The following is a 17,903-nucleotide window of genomic DNA, read 5'->3' on the forward strand; positions in this document are numbered from 1 at the left end:
ACATATGCGTGCGTATTTTGTTTCTGCAGGGCTTCGTGCCCGTGCCCTCCTGGGAACGGCATTTGGCCGTGGCCTGTGGCTCAGACGCTGGGCACTGCCCTAAGCACAGCCTCACATCACCAACGTTACATATAAGCTCACAAATAAGAAGCAGGTGCTGAAATCAAAATGGCATTTAATTAGCAGAGCCGGTAGCAAAAGCTTTGAAATGACTGCAGAAATTTGTATTCAAACAGCAAGCTTGAATTTTGCTTTGAAAAATGAGACCTCTGCATTACATCATGTCATACTTCAGGAGGAACCAGGCTTTGGATGGGAAAATGCACCCCACGGTGTTGTGTATCCTCTCTGCAATCTTTGCTTTAAATACTCTTATGATGAATAAAACTAGTCTAAATGCAAATTTTAAACGAGCATCTAAATCCTTGTTTCTTAAGACAAACCAACAAATGCTTTTGGGGGTTTATTGTTGAATGCTTCTGAAGATGAGCAGTTCTCATGTAGAAATCTGTATTGAATTAATCAAAAGAAATGCTGGTCGCCTTTTTTTTTGACTGATATCCAAACCCAACATCACCTTAGGTCATGGGAAATTTGAACTATCATCTTTTGCTTAGTGCCAGTAGCTTTTGGGGGTTGCCATTGGACCGAAACCGCCCTGAATTTGAGCATTTCCTCCCAGGGGTTTCAAGAAGCTTCTGTTTTTCTGCTCAGCTTGACTTGTAATCGTGCACCAATGTGAGTGAACCATGCAGTTCTTGTTTTTAAGTCTGTATAGGAAAATAAATGGTCTATGGGAATTTTGTCCAAAGATGGCTCATCAGCACAGCTTGCTCTGGGGAGCAACAGGTGACACCTTGAGCAGTGAGACAGATCTTAAAATGCTTTTGAGTAATGTAATTACTTCTGCTTTACTGCTCAGATTTGCCCATCTTTTCTATGAAAATGACTCCAGGAGCTAAAAGTGAGGGAAACCCCTTCCATTTGCAGGCATTTGTAGTGGAGCTTTTGGCAGAAAAATCCCCATTTCATCTCTGCAGAAGCTCAGGTCTGTTAAAAAAGTTAATTCTCCAAAATCATTTAGGAGTGTGTGAGGCACCACTAAAGGTTGCCTTTGTTCATTCTAGAGTTAAATATCTGTTTTTGTGCTTCATCTTAGATTGATGCTTACTACGAACAAAAAAATCTTAACATTTGTAATGAATTATAATAAATAGTAAATGACTTTTAAAAGGAAGTTAGCATATACTAGGAAGGGAATATGAGTCTATTTGAAGCTAAAAATAAATCAATAGCCACAAAATGTAATTCCTAGGGTTATTTATTAACCACTAGGTATTTTACTACACATTGTCATGTTTCTCTGATCACTTCTATTCTGCAAATGTTGGTGAGTGTGCTCTTTGTGGAGCTTTTTAGGTACAAGTCGTGTGTTATCAGTGCCCAGTGTTAATACTCAATGTGATGGATCTTTGTGTTCCTTTACCATTACCATCTTTTGGATTGTGTAAGCTTTTCTGTCTTGGCTACAATGTGGGGTTAGAATTTCTCCTTGCAGCCTGATCCTGGACTCCTCCAGATGTCTTGGATGTTATGTCATTTTGGTGAGTTTTGTCCTCAAGCGTTAGCTCCATGGAATGGTTAATAGTTGTCCCCAGCGTAAAGCAGTCTGTGTTTCTCTCATTTTAATGTCATCTTTACAAATCCTCTGGAGTGTAGGACTGATGTATGGGATGTGTTTTGTTTATGCAGTTAGTTTTCTCACGGCTGATTCTTTTTTTTCTGGATTGCTATGCATTTAACTTGAAATGTTTAATGTGCTAAAGATAGTGCAACTGGATACGTTCCAGCAGTTTCTGCAGTGGTTTGAAGGCTGAAATTTGGGTGTAAAAATACATATGTATATGGTATTGTGTATATGTGTATATATATATGTGTGTGTGTGTGTACATGTTTATATTAATATAGATATATTCATACACAGACCTGGGGGGCAGCAGGATCCGGGTGGCCTCAAAGCACGCATGGATGCATTTGACCTGCCCAAAGTTTTCCTAAATCTGTTTTCTTAGGTTCTGGCTGTGAGTCATTTTGAAATGATAACAGTTTAATAAATTCAAGGTATTTTTTTCTATTATTTTATTCAGCAAAGCCACGGGATCTATGGCATCAGACAATGTAAGACTCCAGTCCTCCAAAAATGCCTCCTCCACTCACATTCATATTACATTACCAACTTCCTTTATTCCGCTATGGAAAAGTATGAGGTTTTCTGTTCGAGTTTCCTTTTTCTGTGGTTAGTAGGGTTATTGTGTATAAACTTATTTTACGAGTCCCCCAGGTTTGCTTTTTCTCCTTGGCGCATTGTTTTGGCCAAGCAGCATGGCTTGGCTGGAATCACTATGCTGGCTTCAAAGGGCACCAAGAGCATAGGGTCATAGATTTACAAACAGGTATGAGGGCTGCCAGGGTTGTATTTTAGAGCATATAAACTATATAGAAGTTGTTGCTTTTCTGTGATGAGTACCTCCAGATTCCTTCGGCTGGAGACAGAGCCACGCAGCCCCATAGCAAACGGGAGCAATATATTTTTGCAGGTTTTCCTGGCCACCTTTGGTCTCTACCATACAAATACAGGGGCTCCGTTGGACCCAGAGGGCTCTGAGCTCCCCACTTGCTGAGTACAGACCCCTTGCATGCCGCTCGGTGATGTGCTAGGGGCTGCAGTGGCAGTGAGAACTGGCAGGATCCCTTAACGACCTTCTTCCCAGTTTGGGGAGAGGTGGGGCTTTGTACAGGAATTCTCATTTTTCTGTCTTGCACTGTTTTGCTACAGCCTAGATGGTGCTCATAGGTGTGATAACCCATGCGGGTGCTCCGCTTGCTCGTTGTCCCATCGCCCGTGCACGCCCAAAGGCGATGGCAGGACTGTTTTCATGGCGTTCTCCTGGCTCTTCTTCCTCAGATGTCCTTTGAAAACCACAAATTGGCCCTGAGCTGCTTTCTTCCCATTCAACCTCTGCTTTTAAACCCCCCTCGCACGTCTCCCCTCTGCGTGGTATTGGTGAGCAGATAAAACAGACTTGTTCGGAGGTGAAATGTTCAAAAAGGAAGGGTTCAGTAGGATGTGAATTAAATAATGGCCATGGGTCATAGTAATTTTCCTTTTGATAATAGCTGTGTTACTCATGGATGAGTGTTCTTGGGGATTAGTTTCTTGGTGAAAATGAGCAAAATTGCTCCATGGTTTTCGTGTGTGGTGTTACAGACCTAAATTATTTCCTTTTTCAATACAAGAAATGGAGAAAAATTCACCTGAAAGTGTAATACATGAAGCAAAGATCACAATGAGCTTAGTATACTGCAAAGTATTATCTGACAGACACTCCACTAAGAAAACTCATGTGTTGAAAGCTTATATATGCAAGGTTTTTTACAGCTTTTGCGAGTTTATATGTGAGTTTAATTTGTTTTCAAGTCATATGAGCCTTGTATTTGTTTTCACGGTATAATTGAATAAATTTTAAAACAAGTCTGAAGGAAATTTCCCATTTAAAATGGTCTTCTTGTTTGTCTCCTTGCAGATGGGAAGGTTGAAGTGACAAAAGAAGGCGTGAAGCTGTGCACCATGGGACCTGGCAAGGTATTTGGGGAGTTAGCCATTCTCTACAATTGCACCCGGACAGCAACTGTCAAAAGTAAGATCATTTTTGAACTTTGATGTTGAATGTCTTGGTATTTCTTTGGCTTCTCATCTTCCCTTTGGAGTTCCAGCCTCTTTTCAGTGTTCAGCTTTCTTAATTAATTAAGCTCTCTGTGGCATGGATTACAGCGTTGCATTTAGCCACTGTGAGCGGGAAGAAGATAGAAAAGAAATGCTTCACTGGGTTCTTTCACTGAGGTTTGTTCCTGTAGGGCACCTCCTGTGTTAATGCAGTGGTTGATGCTTCCGTATGCAGAGGAGTCTACAGCTAATACCCCACTGTCCATATGGCAGTGATGCCTACAATGAGGATCAGGACAAGGTATGGGATAGGAGCTGTCCTACCACATGGTCACAGATCTTGGAAACTTGTATGAGTTTCTAGGAGGGCAGAAGCATGACTGAGTTTTTTCGGTCCTGCTGCTGTACTCCTGTCCTCCTACACGTACAATCTTATTTCAAACCCTGTGGATGGACAGAAACAGGCTATGGGTAAAAGGGTTCCCTGCACTGTGATGGTGTATGGTGCAGAGTAGGATGCAGCACAAACTCAGGATATGACTGTTGCTTTTAAGAGCACTTCTTACCCCCGTAAGTGTAGGTATTCAATGGAAACTGGAAGTAAAGTTTATGTATTTTTTCAGGGCAAGTCATTGTTTTCCCCCTAAACTGATTAAGCAGACAGAATTGGGGGAAAAAAAAAAAAAAAAAAAAAAAGCCCGGGTGGCACTGATCCCTTGCTCTAAGTCTTTGACTCTTCTCCTGTAATCTGGTTTCTTTTATGAGTGTTCTGGGCAAAGCTTAGGTTGCACACTAAGTAGAGGAAAATCGCATTACTATGTATGCCATAAATATGTTTTCATTTATTGTAGTTGAGAATTGTTGATCTTGGGGATAAGAGCTCAAGATGAAATCTTAAGCAGTGGGGTTTTATGAGAGATGGAATACTATTCTGTAGGGGAAGAGTTAGGATACAGGTGGGATAGATCATGGGAGTAATACAGAGACAAAAAAAAAAAAGAAGGTATGAAAACAATGAGGCATGTGAGTTCCTGTTCAGAATAGAGTCTTTCAAAAATGAGTAATTTTTACTTCAATAGGAGAGAGAAGAAAGAGGAGCAATGGACAGAAGAGTCAAAACAAGGAAAGATAACGGGATGTTAGCCTTAATCCTTCAGAATCTGTCTGATATACTCTTGGTTTTGCCTGTTTAAGCCTTGCCTTTTTAGAAGTACTGTTTATTGCAGGTAGATGCTTGCCTAACCTGTAGTGAGTTCATTGGCAGCACAGTTTATGCCTTGCAGTAATCCATAATCACAAATGATGGAGCAAATGTGCTTAATGCACAGGTTGTGCCGAGCCCCAGACCCTGGAGACCTTGGGAATGATTCAGGCCGTGTGCTGGGCTGCTCCCTGATGCGATGCTTGGTCTCCTGCCATGTACTGTGGGTGTGCATGGGAAGCAGGTGTTGATTCACCCTATTTCCCCATGCCTCCTGCCTCGTCAGTGAGTTCCCCATGGAGTTGTACAATCTGTATTGCTGTCCGAGTTAAGGTTTGGAGTGTTGGTGATTGCGATGAATTCAGCTAAGCTGCAGGTTTTTGTGGTTATGCAGGAAGTTGGAAAGAGCAGAGAGAAACAGGGGAGATGATCGATCCCTAGGAAGGGACAGGAGTGGATCCTCGTTTATTTCCCCGTACAAGAACAGAACTGAAAGTGACTGGATCCTCTGGTACCACAAGCACTACACCCTTGTGCAGTCACACCATTTTGTGTGCATGCTCCTTCTCAACGTGTTCGTACAAGGCAGTCTAATAGGATATAATACCGGAGGCTGTTTTTACTGCCAGCTTTACTGTTACTGGCTCTGTAATGTTCTGCATGTCCCTCTCTTGAGCAGACTTCCAGATTGCCTTTTGGTGCTTACTTTTCCTAAATCCCTCTTTTTTTCATTGTTCAACTGGGGGCAGTTGTAAGGCTGCTACTATAACCACCCTCAGAGAGATCTTCCATCGAGAAGGAGGTGCCTGCATTTGTTGTTTTACTCTGCTCCTTTCCCATTAGCATCATAAAATTATGTTAATTATGCACCTTCTTCCGCCAGCAGCTGGCGGCCTTTTGTAATCTCCTTTCTGATGCCAGCAAGTGGTTTTTAGGTGATTTCTCGTTATTGCACAAGTAGGTAGCGGTCGTGGTTGTAATCAGCTTTGTCCTTTCAAGTACAGTGGCACGCAAGGTCACAGCTCGGTTTTTGGGAACTGCTTCAGCTAGACCTAACTGAACAGAGCCAGGTCTTTGAGGCGTGTGGATCAGTTTAGGGTGCATTATTGACTTGAATTGTTGCTGATGCTGCTAATAAACGGCTTCAAACATCTGTTTGTTCTTTTGGCTAAAAGATAAATAAATGTCATAAGCCTCAAGAAAGGCGAATGCTAGCAAATATTCCATTAAGTCTGATGATAACTTTGATCATTACAAGGTTTATTTCAGGAGAAATGAACAATTGATGATTGTAATGAAAACAGACACCCAGTCAACAGTGATGCTGGTGATGGGGAAGATGTGTCAAGGGGCATCATACAACTTTCATTTACAGAAACACTTTAAGTCAGGGCTTCCCAATTTTCAGCAGATAGATTTCCATTACCTCTGGTGTCAGAAGAGCTTTTTGATGTGCCTGCGAGTACTTCATTACAAGGGCATTAAGTATTTCTTCTTAAAAAATGAAGTTGCAGCAAAGACTTGAATGAGGGATGCGTTATGGGGGAGTGATGCTCAGCAGTGCCTTTGGGCCGTAATGATGTGTCAGCCGTGCTGACATCTCGTGCTGCAACTCGTTTGTGTGTGTGCTTGTGCTTGGGCTTGGTAAATAATAAAGTTTTTAGTGTCATTACTCACTGCAGTAGTCTGCACGGGCTCCTCAGCTGCTGCTCGCTCCGTAGGAGCTTGCAGCCTTAAAGGGATAAATCCCTACAGGAAGTCCTTCGCCTTCTGAAAACACTTCAGAAGACGTTAAGTTATAATTATTCTGATCTGACTCCTTCTGGTTCATTATGACCTCCTTAATGAGACAACCCGGGTCTTTTGAAAGGCTGCCCTAAGATAATTCTGACAGTATTTTCTCAGTTGTTACTACAGTCTTAGGTAAAAGCAGGTTGGGGTCTAAGAGCACCACGGCCTGTGGACAAGGTGCTTCAGAGCACATTTCCTCAGTTGTTCTGAAGCTTTTGCTTTTCATTTCTAGATATTAGAGAAAGATTATTATTATTTTTTTTTTTTCTGGAGACTGTTCAGGCTGATGCTCCAAGTGTGTCATTGTCATGGCTTTCCAGAGTGCTGCTGTCTGCAAATCTGCTTCCCTCACGTACACAGCGAAATCCAAATCAGCAGTTACATTTCTCCTGGATCTGTGTTCATTTCCATTGTCTACATGCAAAATTCGAGGCTACTTGCAATTTAAAGCAGAATCAGACTTTTCCTCCCTAATGCCAACAAATAATTTTATGCAGTCCATTAGAATAAGAGAAAGAAAATCCCACTCATTATTAAGGATGGCATGCTAAAATGATGTGTCCAGTCCCCTGGGAGAGTAGCATCCTCCAAGTGTGCCTGTTTACCTATATATCTCAAATTGCTATCATCAACTCTTTGAGGAAGCAAAATAGCAGAGGTGTTATGAAGTTTTCAGTGGTGTGACAGGACAGGACAGGATGGGGGGAGCCTCTGGTGACCTTGTCTGTCCTGCAGCCACCCTGCTCAATTGCAATTCCCTTTAATTAGGAGTCTTTCCTATTTGCTAAGAGACCTAAGAAAAGAAGGATTTTATCTTGCTTGCTGCCAAGCAAACAGCATCTCCAAGCATGTTATCACATGAGCCTGAAAGAAGGAAAAAGCTTTATTAGAATTTAAATTCGATTTTGTTCATTAGTAACATGGATGGTAGAAGGGGCTTCCTGATAAGTCAGAAAGAAACAAAAAGGCAGAAAATCCAACCCAACAGGTGGGGCTGTATACAAAACTTGTTAATTCTTCATTGGATTACACAAAAGATCTGCGTAGTAAGTGGAAATTCTTCCGAGATAATAATCCTCTGCAGTTGTTTTCGCTCTGAATTATCTGATGAATAGAACTGCGTGCCATTTTGGCAGGCAGGTTGGGGGAACCCTGATTTTGTGAAAGGAGTGGATTCCTGCACCTACGGGCATGATATATATTTGGGAGGTGGCTTTAGCATCTTAATTCCCGTTCTTCCCCTGAGAAAATATCATAACGAACCCCTCACAAAGCCAGCTGGCTGTGGGACAGCCGGCTTCAGAGGAGTTGTATGCAGCTTGGCACTAGCCTATATTTTTAGGGAAACAACTTGGGCAAAAAAAAAAAAAAAGCACAAGCTAAAGTTGATAAACTGTAAATTAAGTAAATCTTTTTTGTGTGTGTCTGGTAACACCAGCAGCGTGTCCTCAAACAAGAGTTGCTCCAGCCTTTTCTGCTTATCAGCAGTGCTAATTGTGCAAAGCTCACTGCCATGCAGCGTGATTGCTGAAGGAGTTTGTAAATTTTGTTGCCAAGCTCGGATGAGTTTGAGTTCTCCACCACTGTGTTTTTAATGGAGTCCTGTGGAAATGCTGGCTCGCTTGCTAGCTGCAGCCCCAGAAAATACTCTGACTTAAAAGGAGCTTGATAACGGTGATAATTTGCAAGGAAAATTCAGGCAACCGTGCGCCAGTTGCCAATTAAAACTGCGGAGACTCGTTAAAAACCTTCGAGAAGGATGTTCAGATATTCTCCTCCAACAATCAGAGAAGCATGCGTAAAGTTTGTTCTGATCTTCTCAAAACAAGGATGTTGTCAAGCAGAGGTTGATTTTAGATGTTTAGCTGCTTGGTTAAAAGCTGTCTGGTCTCTCTCAGGTTGTGCAAACCGGAGATGATGGGGCCACGGAGCAGCCTGCTTTTAGAAGAGCTCATGAGCTTGCAGAACTGGGTTGCATGTACTTTGTTTCTTCCATTTCTGCATGTGGTCTTTTCTTTCTGCCCACAACTATGTAAATAGTGGCTTTTGATGATTATTTCAGGATTTTTGGCAGGAAGTTTTGATCCTTATCACTTCAGGAGTTTGAGCAGCAGTATCCATTGAGACATCTTTTTGACTCAGGCTTTTACCATTGAGATGTCTTTGGTATGGAAAGCTAACAACCCTGTCTGGGAAATAGATGCTTTCTGCCATACCTTACAGTTTCCAACCCTTCTAATAACACAAGGGAAATTAGTTTCTTCTTCTGACTTTAAACACCGTGACCCAACATTTGAAAAGTTTAATTCTTTGTTCTTGTTTCCCCATTTCAGTGTTTCTGCCCTACAAGGTCTGAAGGAAAGCAAAGCCCCACTTATCCAGTTCCTAAGAATCATGAGACTGAAATTAAAGAACAACTGATTTGTAAGGAAAGTGCAAGCTCTGACAATATTTTATTTCACTCTGAAGAAATGCTTTCTCCTTCGCGTTCTAGTGGATCCACTTATTGATGCCCAGGATACTGTGCTTCAGTGCCTGCACGTGGAGCAGCTGCAGCCTGAGCAAAGGTGGATGAGATGGGTGCTGCTGCAACGTGGCTTGGCTGCCTTGCAGGGCACTGCCACAGCCTCTGGCAATTTGCACTGCAGACCTTCCCTCCTTTGCTTTCAGCTGCTGCTGTAAACAAGAAGTCCCTAGTGCTTGCTTGCTTCTTGCTCTTCCTCTGCGGTGTGTGTGTGCTGCCTTTGTACTTGAGAAAATCAGTATTTTCTGTTTGAGTTTTTTAATTAGTGCCTTTAATTAGAAGAAACTTTGTTGTTGTTGTTATTAGCATTATGGTTTCTTTAGTTTGCCTGCTGCTGGCATCTTTGGCATTTTCCAAGTCTTTTCGGGATGGAAAGTTATGCACAGTAGTTTTTTCTTTTCCTTACATCTTTTCCCGTGGCTCATTTGGCTGGAATTGTTCATTTGTCAGTTTTGTTGTTGCTGTTCATGGTCTCTTCCTCTTTCTCTCTTTTTTAAACTGAATTGTTTATTTACTTTTTTTTTCTCTCTCTTTTTTTTTTTTTTCACATTAATCTTATTATGTATTAGCTTTGTCACGGTGCTTGCCCAGTACCCAGCTTTTTCCCTGTGGTCCTTTTTCTAGCTTTAATTCTGCTATTACCTTTATTAGATCACCTGCAGGTACTTGGGAGGAGAGGTGCTGATGTGAGTCGTTGTCTTTGCTCACAGAGCTCATTAGATCAGAGAGAGCAAAGCAGTGAGGACTTTTTCAGCCACTTGAGGGGTTTTGCTAAGTGAAGACATTACAATCTGTCTCGGAGGCAGGAATGGAAGAGGGTGCTGAAGCATGGTTGATTGCTTGTATAGGCAGCGTATGAAACAAAATTTCTGCAGCCTTCTTCAGTACAGAGTTTCAGGGTATGTACATGGCACTGTCCTGCAAAGGGGGCAGGAAACAAGTGCAGCAGCATCCTAAGTACCTGAATGAATCTCTCTGTTTTCTTATTTTGGTAATTTCGTAGTCAACTTTAGAATAGACTGAAGGTTTTAGTTTCAGTTCACTCTTCAGCACCTACTTGTAGGCTTTAGGAAGGCTATTATAAAGCAGTGCCTGGAAAGCTCGCAGGCAGTTTAACTTAGGAGACACCTTGAGGAATGGGACTTGCAAACTCGTTGTGGCTAGGTTTGCACAACGGAGCATGGAGAAAATTGCATGCTGACTTTATTGAGTAGCTGGAGAACTAAAGGCTTATAAAGCTGTTCTCACCAGGAACATTCTTGAAGTGCTTTCACCAAAAGTGCTGCTGAGAGCAGCTCCTGCAGTGTGTTGAGATTTAGAAACTTGGTGCAGTTTGAAGGCTGCATGGCAGAGCTCATGTATGGCGAGCTGGGGCTGAGGGAGGTGTTCAGGGGTGCACGGCAGGTGTCCGGCTGCCCTACAGAAGCCACCATTCCCCTCAAGATCCTCGGCCATGCCGCTCATCCCTGGGCGATGCCTTGGGAGGACTGTGGATGCTCAAAAGGTGCTGACCAACCGCATCCTGGTGCCCCAACTTAGTCTTACAGTCTGGCATCGTATCTTGTGCCTGACATGTTGCAGAGAATCACTTTCCTCTCCATCAGATGTATAAAACTATGTAAAATTCAATAGCATGAAATCATCTTATTACAGGAAATCATCTTATTACAGGCAAAAGATTCACTATAAGTTCAGGTTTAAAAACTATGTAGTAGTATTTGCCAGTGCTCTTGAAAAAACAATATTCGTTGTGCCTGATGTGGAAGGATGATCATCATTCAGGGGAAAAGAAGCGCTTGAGTTGTTTTTAAATACTCCTGAAAATTATTTTGTTGGTATTTTTCATGTTGTTTTAATTACAGAGTTGGATAATCTGAGAAACAAACACAGTTAAACACATCTATAAGTAGATTATGACTTTCTCCATGCAATCCTTGAAGAAGTAGCTAGCAGCAGCTGTAAAATAATTACTTCACAAGAGCTTCCTTTCCCCATCCTCTTTTATTCCTGTCTCCGAAAACATTACTGATGCATGAAATCAGGCTAGAGCAGTCCTGATAAATGGGATGACTGAAATTCTCTAATGATAGTAAGCTTTTGCTTTGAGCAGAGTTTGATAAACAAGGGAATGCAATAATAGTATTTGCAGTTTATATTCATTTATGAGCTCAACAATACATGGTCTTTTCTCAGACTGAAACATGACAGACTGCACAGAGTCTGGTTTTGATGCACCAATATACAAAAGTTTCTTATTCCAGACTGTTTTCTGGCTCTAATTGTAGAAGAATGAGCTGCTTGGTACTAAGACAGACACAGAAAAGAACAATTTGTGTTTCAGAGCCAAAGCAAGCCCTCCCTTTTGTTCTCTAAAACCACTTTAGGAGATGGTCGATAAGAGGAAATTACTCTGTGCTACCTTTCTTGATATCTGTGAAAACATAGTTTTAAAGATACTTTTAGCCTCCATAATTTAGTGATTCTTTCTGATTTACAGTGGATTAATTTTAAAGATTTCAGTACACCTTTCTGTAGTGGAGGATTTGTGCTTCCCTCCATTAAAAGTCCATTACTTTCAATAAAATTGTTTCCATTGTTCACTGCAAGTGAATTGGAAGGATTTTTTCAATTTTTCCAGTATTGAAAGACTTTTTTTTTTGCTCTGACAAATACGAGATCAACAATGAGTATTTGTATCTGCTATGTTTGGATATCTTTAAGTTTGAACTCTTTCTCCCTTACTTAGTCTTCTGTATTTGCACCTGAAGAACTTACGGTAAATTTGTTAGCTTCTGTAAGGTTTCTGACTTTAAAATAAAATAACTACAGAAGAATCTATAGCTTCCACATGTTGTCTGTGTGAACAGCTGAGGAGATACTCTAGCAACAGACTACCTCAGTGTGGGCTGTTAGCATAATTTACACGAGAAAAGTTGCAAATAAAAATATGGAAGCTGTCCTTCTTCATTTTTAATTAATTTAGATTAATAAACTGTAGGTAGAATATGCAACTGCTTCTAGGACTGGCATAAGGCAAGTGATACCCTCATCTTCTGGCTATGAACACTCCACTTCTCCCTGTGTGTCTGCAGGCAAGCGGTTTGACTCCATAAACAATTATCTTGAAATGAGCTTGAAGCCTTCTTTCACGCCTCTCTGGAAAGCTATTTAGCAGGAAGAAGTTTGTCTTCCCTACCATCATCCTGCTCTCTCGCCAGATGCGCTTCTGGATCTTGAGCCGTGGTGCTCCATCCCTGCGCTGAGCACGGTCCCCTGCCCGGGCAGGGCAGGATTAGCATGCCACACGGTTAAAGGTCACTGATAGATCTCTACAGGCGTTTAAACAGCACATAAGGATGCGTTTGTTGACAGATTGGCACTGCTCATTGTCTTGTATGGCTTCACAATGTGTGGCTTGTCCAGGTCAGCCTAGAGACAGCGAGCAGCACTCCTGCTTGGCACCTGTCCAAACCCAAAGTTTAGACCCTGCATTGAAAAAATGCGTGCAAACACTGAAACTGCAAGTATTCTCTTATATACTCCCAAACATAATGCCAGCTATTTTTCCTTATGTCCTGGTTTCAGTTAGAACAGAATTTTCTTCCTAGTAGCTGGTGGAATGCTGTGTTTTGGCTTGGGATGAGAAGAGTGCTGATAACACCCCGATGCTTTAATTGTTGCAGAGCAGTGCTATTAACAAGCCAAGGACATCTCAGCCTTTTGCTCTGTCCTGCCAACGGGCAGGCTGGGGGTGCAGTAAGAGCTGGGAGGGGACAGACCCAGGACAGGTGACCCAAACTAGCCAAAGGGGTATTCCATACCATCTGACGTCATGCTAAACAATATATAGGGGTGGCCCGGGGTTAGGCTGGGCATCGGTCAGCGAGTGGTGAGCAATTGCATTTTTGCATTCCTTTTTAGCTGTTGCATAGCACAGAGTAAGGCAGGGCTCCCCGTAACAGCACGGTGCTGGAGGAAGGCACCTTCCTGTCCAGGGACACACAGGAGAGGAGCAGACAGCCCATGAGGGGATGGAAAGTGGCTCCCGTGGGAAAGCAGGAGCGATTGTGGAGTTTGTTGTGACTGACAAAGCTGCCGAAAGTTGCTGGTGGGAAGTAGGTGGCTCTTTCTGGAAGTGGTCTGCGCTCTCGTCTTCATTGCCTGGGTGTTTTCAGAGGAGGAGGTGTTGGCGTAGCAGATGGCTCTGCCATGTGCTGTATTACATAGTGTTTGAGGTTGTAGTTAATACATGGAAAAACAAAATAGAGACGGAAGGAAACACGTCTATCTACTACGCTGCCGGCTTTGCTTGTAGATTTTTGTTGCAATTCACCATCTGTGATTGCTGATTTACCTTCAGGAATTGTGACTTCTTGGAGCTGGATTGGTGTCCTTCTATACAACAGGATGCTCATTTTGGGGGCTGACATTACAGCCCAACTTCTCAGCATTTCCCAAAATAATCGATTCAGCCAGCAGCGTCCAAATTGTTTGCAACCTTCTATTCAGGGTACATGGGCCACACAAAATTGAATTCTTGAAACAGCACTAAGGAACATGTAGGAACAGCTGCAAATCTTTTTTCTTTTCTTCTTCCTTTTAAGCTTTGCTAAATTATCAGCTGGCTGATGGTAGTGAAGCACTAGTTTATCGAATCAAGAGAAGCAGGAGAAAAGCTTTCTCCCTCCCTGCAGTGGATGTAAGGTAGAAGGTATTTATGGAGCCGGCACCTGATGGTGCATTGAATAAATGACAGGTGTGGGTTATCTCTGCTGGAATCTTGTGATCAACTCCATCAGGGATCTGACTGCCAGGGTCTGGGCTTCAGGCTAGCACCTTGCTTATGAAGGCTGTATTCTCTGCATCCTTTTAATGGCAGCGCATGAACTTGTCTTGGTTTAAAATGCTGTTCAGCTTGATGAGACTGATGCTGCTGTATATTATTGTGGGGCCCATTGCCAGGAAGCGGTCTCTAAAGCAAATACAAAGCCAGCACTGAGGCTGTTTTTTTTGGGCAGACCTTTATCTGATGGCCCTGGTGACATCTTTTATGGGCATGAAGGTCCTGGAAAGATTTTCAGGGCATGGATGGGACTTGGTGTGTGAGGGCTCCGTCTCCCTCATCTGCTATCTGGGATGAATGCAAGTCAAAGGGAGCAAGCAGCAGCCCTGTAGCTGGGGATGTTTGCAGACAATGTCTGTATTAATACAAAAATACGTAAATTACTTAATGTCCAGCACCACTTCTTTGTTCTTGATACATTTGTGTTGCTGTGACTGCCTTTGCACTTGTACAGCCAAGCTGTTCCGTTTCTCTGTTTCATGGATGCTGTTTGAAGTGGGATTTTTTGAACCATGTGTTGGGAAGATGTTTAAAGTTGAGAAAAAGCTGTTAAGGGCAACCAGAATTATATGTTAGTAAGCCTTCATCTACCATAGCTATGTACAAATGCAGTGATATGTCAATTTAAAATAGTGATTAATGTGACATTAGTTATAGTTCCTGAAGAAAAATAAATCTCCATAGGACCTGAAAACTGCTGCTGCATTTTTCAGCTCTGCATATTGTCTCGTCAAACTTGCTGTCCTTTCTCACCTGCAGATACTCTGACAAAACAACCGAAATTGTCTCTATTATATAAATCTTCTAACCATAAATCCATTTACTGGTGGCAACTGGGCTAAGCTGGGGGGAAAAAATCGTAAGCTTCCTCTGTGCTGTGATACCTTAGATGCAGTTTTAGTGACCAGTATTTACTCCAGTTTGTCATGCTATAAAGAAGGCTGTAATTTACTTGGACTTACCCGCTCTAAAGGTTGCTGGCAAAGATGGATTTAGTATTATTTAAGTGCCAGTGTTTAAAAGCAGTTGAATGCTCAGTAGATCAACAAAATGTCAGATAAACTTTTTAATTAAGAAAGCAACCTAATTCTCAGTATTGCAGGACTGAAAAATTCATTACGTTTCATGAACTGCATCTTCTCTCTGAGTATAATCGGACCAGGAACATTTCATTTGCTTTAGACTGCAATAAAAAACATCCAGACAACAGACCCTTACAAGTGTATTTACTCCTCCTAAGGTATTTGCAAAACCCTGCCTTTCTGAGTTCAAAAGTAATGAGTGTTTGATAGGTGTCTGGTGAAGGTCTGCTCTCCTCAGCATCTGCCCAGTGCATAGGAGAGGAAAATGAGATGTGAACAGTACATTATTTTAGTTATCAGTAGGAAAAAGGAATGTATGAGGAAGCTGAATCGTGTTTTGGTAGTTCTCTGGTACTTCAAGTGCCACAATAAAGTCGTGTCTTTTATTTTCATATAACAAAGAATGGACACCCTGAATTGTTGTTTTTATGGGAACTGAGTGAACTCGGAGCCATCTGAAGCCAGCTGAGCAGCCCAGATGGCACTGAAGACTAAATGCAGCCATCTAAACACAGAGAAATCCTTGCAGTCTTTGAGAAGGGAGTCAAATTGCCTCCATTTCTGCATTTCTGTTTTTTTTTTTTTTTTTCTCTCAGCTCTTGTGTCACTCTGCCTGCTTCCTCTGTAGCTGCAGTAGAAGGTGGGAGTCATGGATTGTTCAATTTGCCCAACACCCAGCTCAGCACCCGGCCTTTTAAACTTGTGTTTTCTTCTCTGGGCCCTAGCTGAGAGCATTGTCCTTGGGCAGCAAACCTCCTCAGGGTGGGCGCATTGTGCCACTGGCCCGCAGCAGCTTTTGCTGGGGACCCTCCCAGGTCCTGCAGCCAGAAAAGGGCTGGAAGGGGAGCTCCTCACCCTGAGGTAACGCTCGTCTGTTCCCTGGCTTGCTGTTCAGTTAGCTATATGGATAGCTGTGCTGATCTTCCTTCAGTGCTTCAGGCCAGGGAGGAGTCTCGTTCTGCCTTTCACTGCCTCTCCCGATGGTAATCCAAAGTCAGAGAGCATTGCTCTGCTCGCAGCTATCCCTCTGTGCCCGCTCAGGCGCTTTCAAGCCTCATTGGCTTTGCTCAGCTCTTGAAGTAGGGAGTACATTTTGCCTAATGTCTGCTGATCTCATGCTGTATGTGTGTGTTACTTCTCACGGATGAGCAGGATATGTATATAGGACATAGATGCACACAGGCAGCCACAGGCTCAGGAAATGCCACCAGCCGCGGAAACGCACCAACAGCCCAGCCAGATCCATAGCCGGGGCGAGTCATGGGCACCCAGAAAAGGGCCTGGTGTGAAAACACTGGATAACAAATTGGGACTTGAAGGTGTTTTGAAAGGATAAGGGTGCTCAAGTGATCGATCTAAAAAAGTTTGCTCTAATCCCTTGTTCTAAGCGGCTTGCACAGCAGCAATTCATGGCCCCGTTTTCGTTGCGTCTTAAATGCTCGCTTTGAGGAGGCATCATCGCACCATTACAAACCATTAGCTAGGCTTCTAGGTGAGCTAAAAGGGAACTTAATTTTCTTTCCCCTTTTTCTGATGACACAGGCACTTGTTCGATTCGGACTGCAGCCGCTATCGTTTCTGACACTGCCCGTGGCATGCGCCAAAGTCAATGCTCCTGTATTAAAAATTGTGTTGGCTAAAATAGAAAGCATTCCCATGGGGATGTTGTGTGTTTTGTGCCCTCTGTGACAGGCAGTCCTGACTTTCCAATTGTACGCGTGCCATGCAGGAAGCTGGTTAAACTTAACAGAAGAGATGACGGAGCATTATCCCTTCCCAGAAACAGGGAGGAGTTTGCTGCTGTGCCAGATGCTGAGATGTGCTGCAGATGCTGCGTGCTCCTGGGGTGGAGGCCACACATCGTTTACACTACAGATAATGGTTCCCCCACATGAGACAGTGCAAAGGAGCATCTGGAAGGGGAATTGAGGAAAATTTAGCTGAATGAGTGAAGCAGGTGAAAGCTTTGGATGTGAAGGCTCTTTTGGAGAACGTAAAGCGGTTCCATGATGTGCAGACACCTTGGTCTACGATGTGCTCAAGTTGGTTAGACCTCAGCGGCTTGAAATGGTCGTGAAACCCCAAAGGATGGGGATCTCCCCAGGGCCCTGTCCCAGAGCCCCACCACCTCCGAGGAAGAAGCTTTTCGACCAAACCAACCAGAATCTCCCCAAATCCACAGCTGTCAGCTCTTGGTGCCTCCCGGTGCTCAGGTGCACACCTCTGGCCAGTGGGACAGGAGCAGCACTGGGAAGTAATCTGGGTTAAATATTAACTCCCTCCATACATCCAAAAGAAACCCCCCAAAAGAGCTTTGGGTTATTTTTAACCTAAATGTCCACTTTTCAGTGCAGCTGAATAAACAGTTTTACTGGCAGGAGCTGGGGGCAGTGCCTGGGAATGGGAAGCGTGGGAGAGGAGGAATGCAGTCAGCACTGCTCTGGGTAGCAGTGGAAAAACGTTAAAAGTGCATAAATCCTCTTTATTCTGCACTGCAGTGGTGGAGTAGGACTTAATGGGTTTTTGTGCAGGGAGAGGGTGGGCAGCAGAGGAACACCGTGCCCCTACGCGGTTGCACGTTTCCCATCATAATTTATTTACTGGCAAATCCTTCATTAGCTGGTGTCATCTCTGAGATGACAAGAGAAAGGGGTTTTCATCTGCCACTGAAGGTTGCTTTTTTTAATCTGCCCATTGAAGGGCTTTTAATCTGTCATTAACGTCTCCTGGAAGCTGTC

The 17,903-nt window shown here is 43.1% G+C and overlaps 1 protein-coding gene across 4 annotated transcripts in view; it reads left to right on the forward strand.

The window, feature by feature from the left end:
- PRKG1 (protein kinase cGMP-dependent 1) overlaps positions 1-17,903 on the forward strand; it is a 449,368-nt gene that overhangs the window by 146,852 nt on the left and 284,613 nt on the right. For all 4 annotated transcript variants that reach the window (XM_068689510.1, XM_068689508.1, XM_068689507.1 and 1 more), the window contains exon 3: positions 3,585-3,698. In XM_068689510.1, the coding sequence (XP_068545611.1) occupies positions 3,585-3,698 (114 nt within the window). The remainder of the gene's footprint in view (positions 1-3,584; positions 3,699-17,903) is intronic.

This window comes from Anas acuta, chromosome 7 (assembly GCF_963932015.1).
Source record: "Anas acuta chromosome 7, bAnaAcu1.1, whole genome shotgun sequence".
In the NCBI taxonomy this organism is placed as follows: Eukaryota; Metazoa; Chordata; class Aves; order Anseriformes; family Anatidae; genus Anas; species Anas acuta.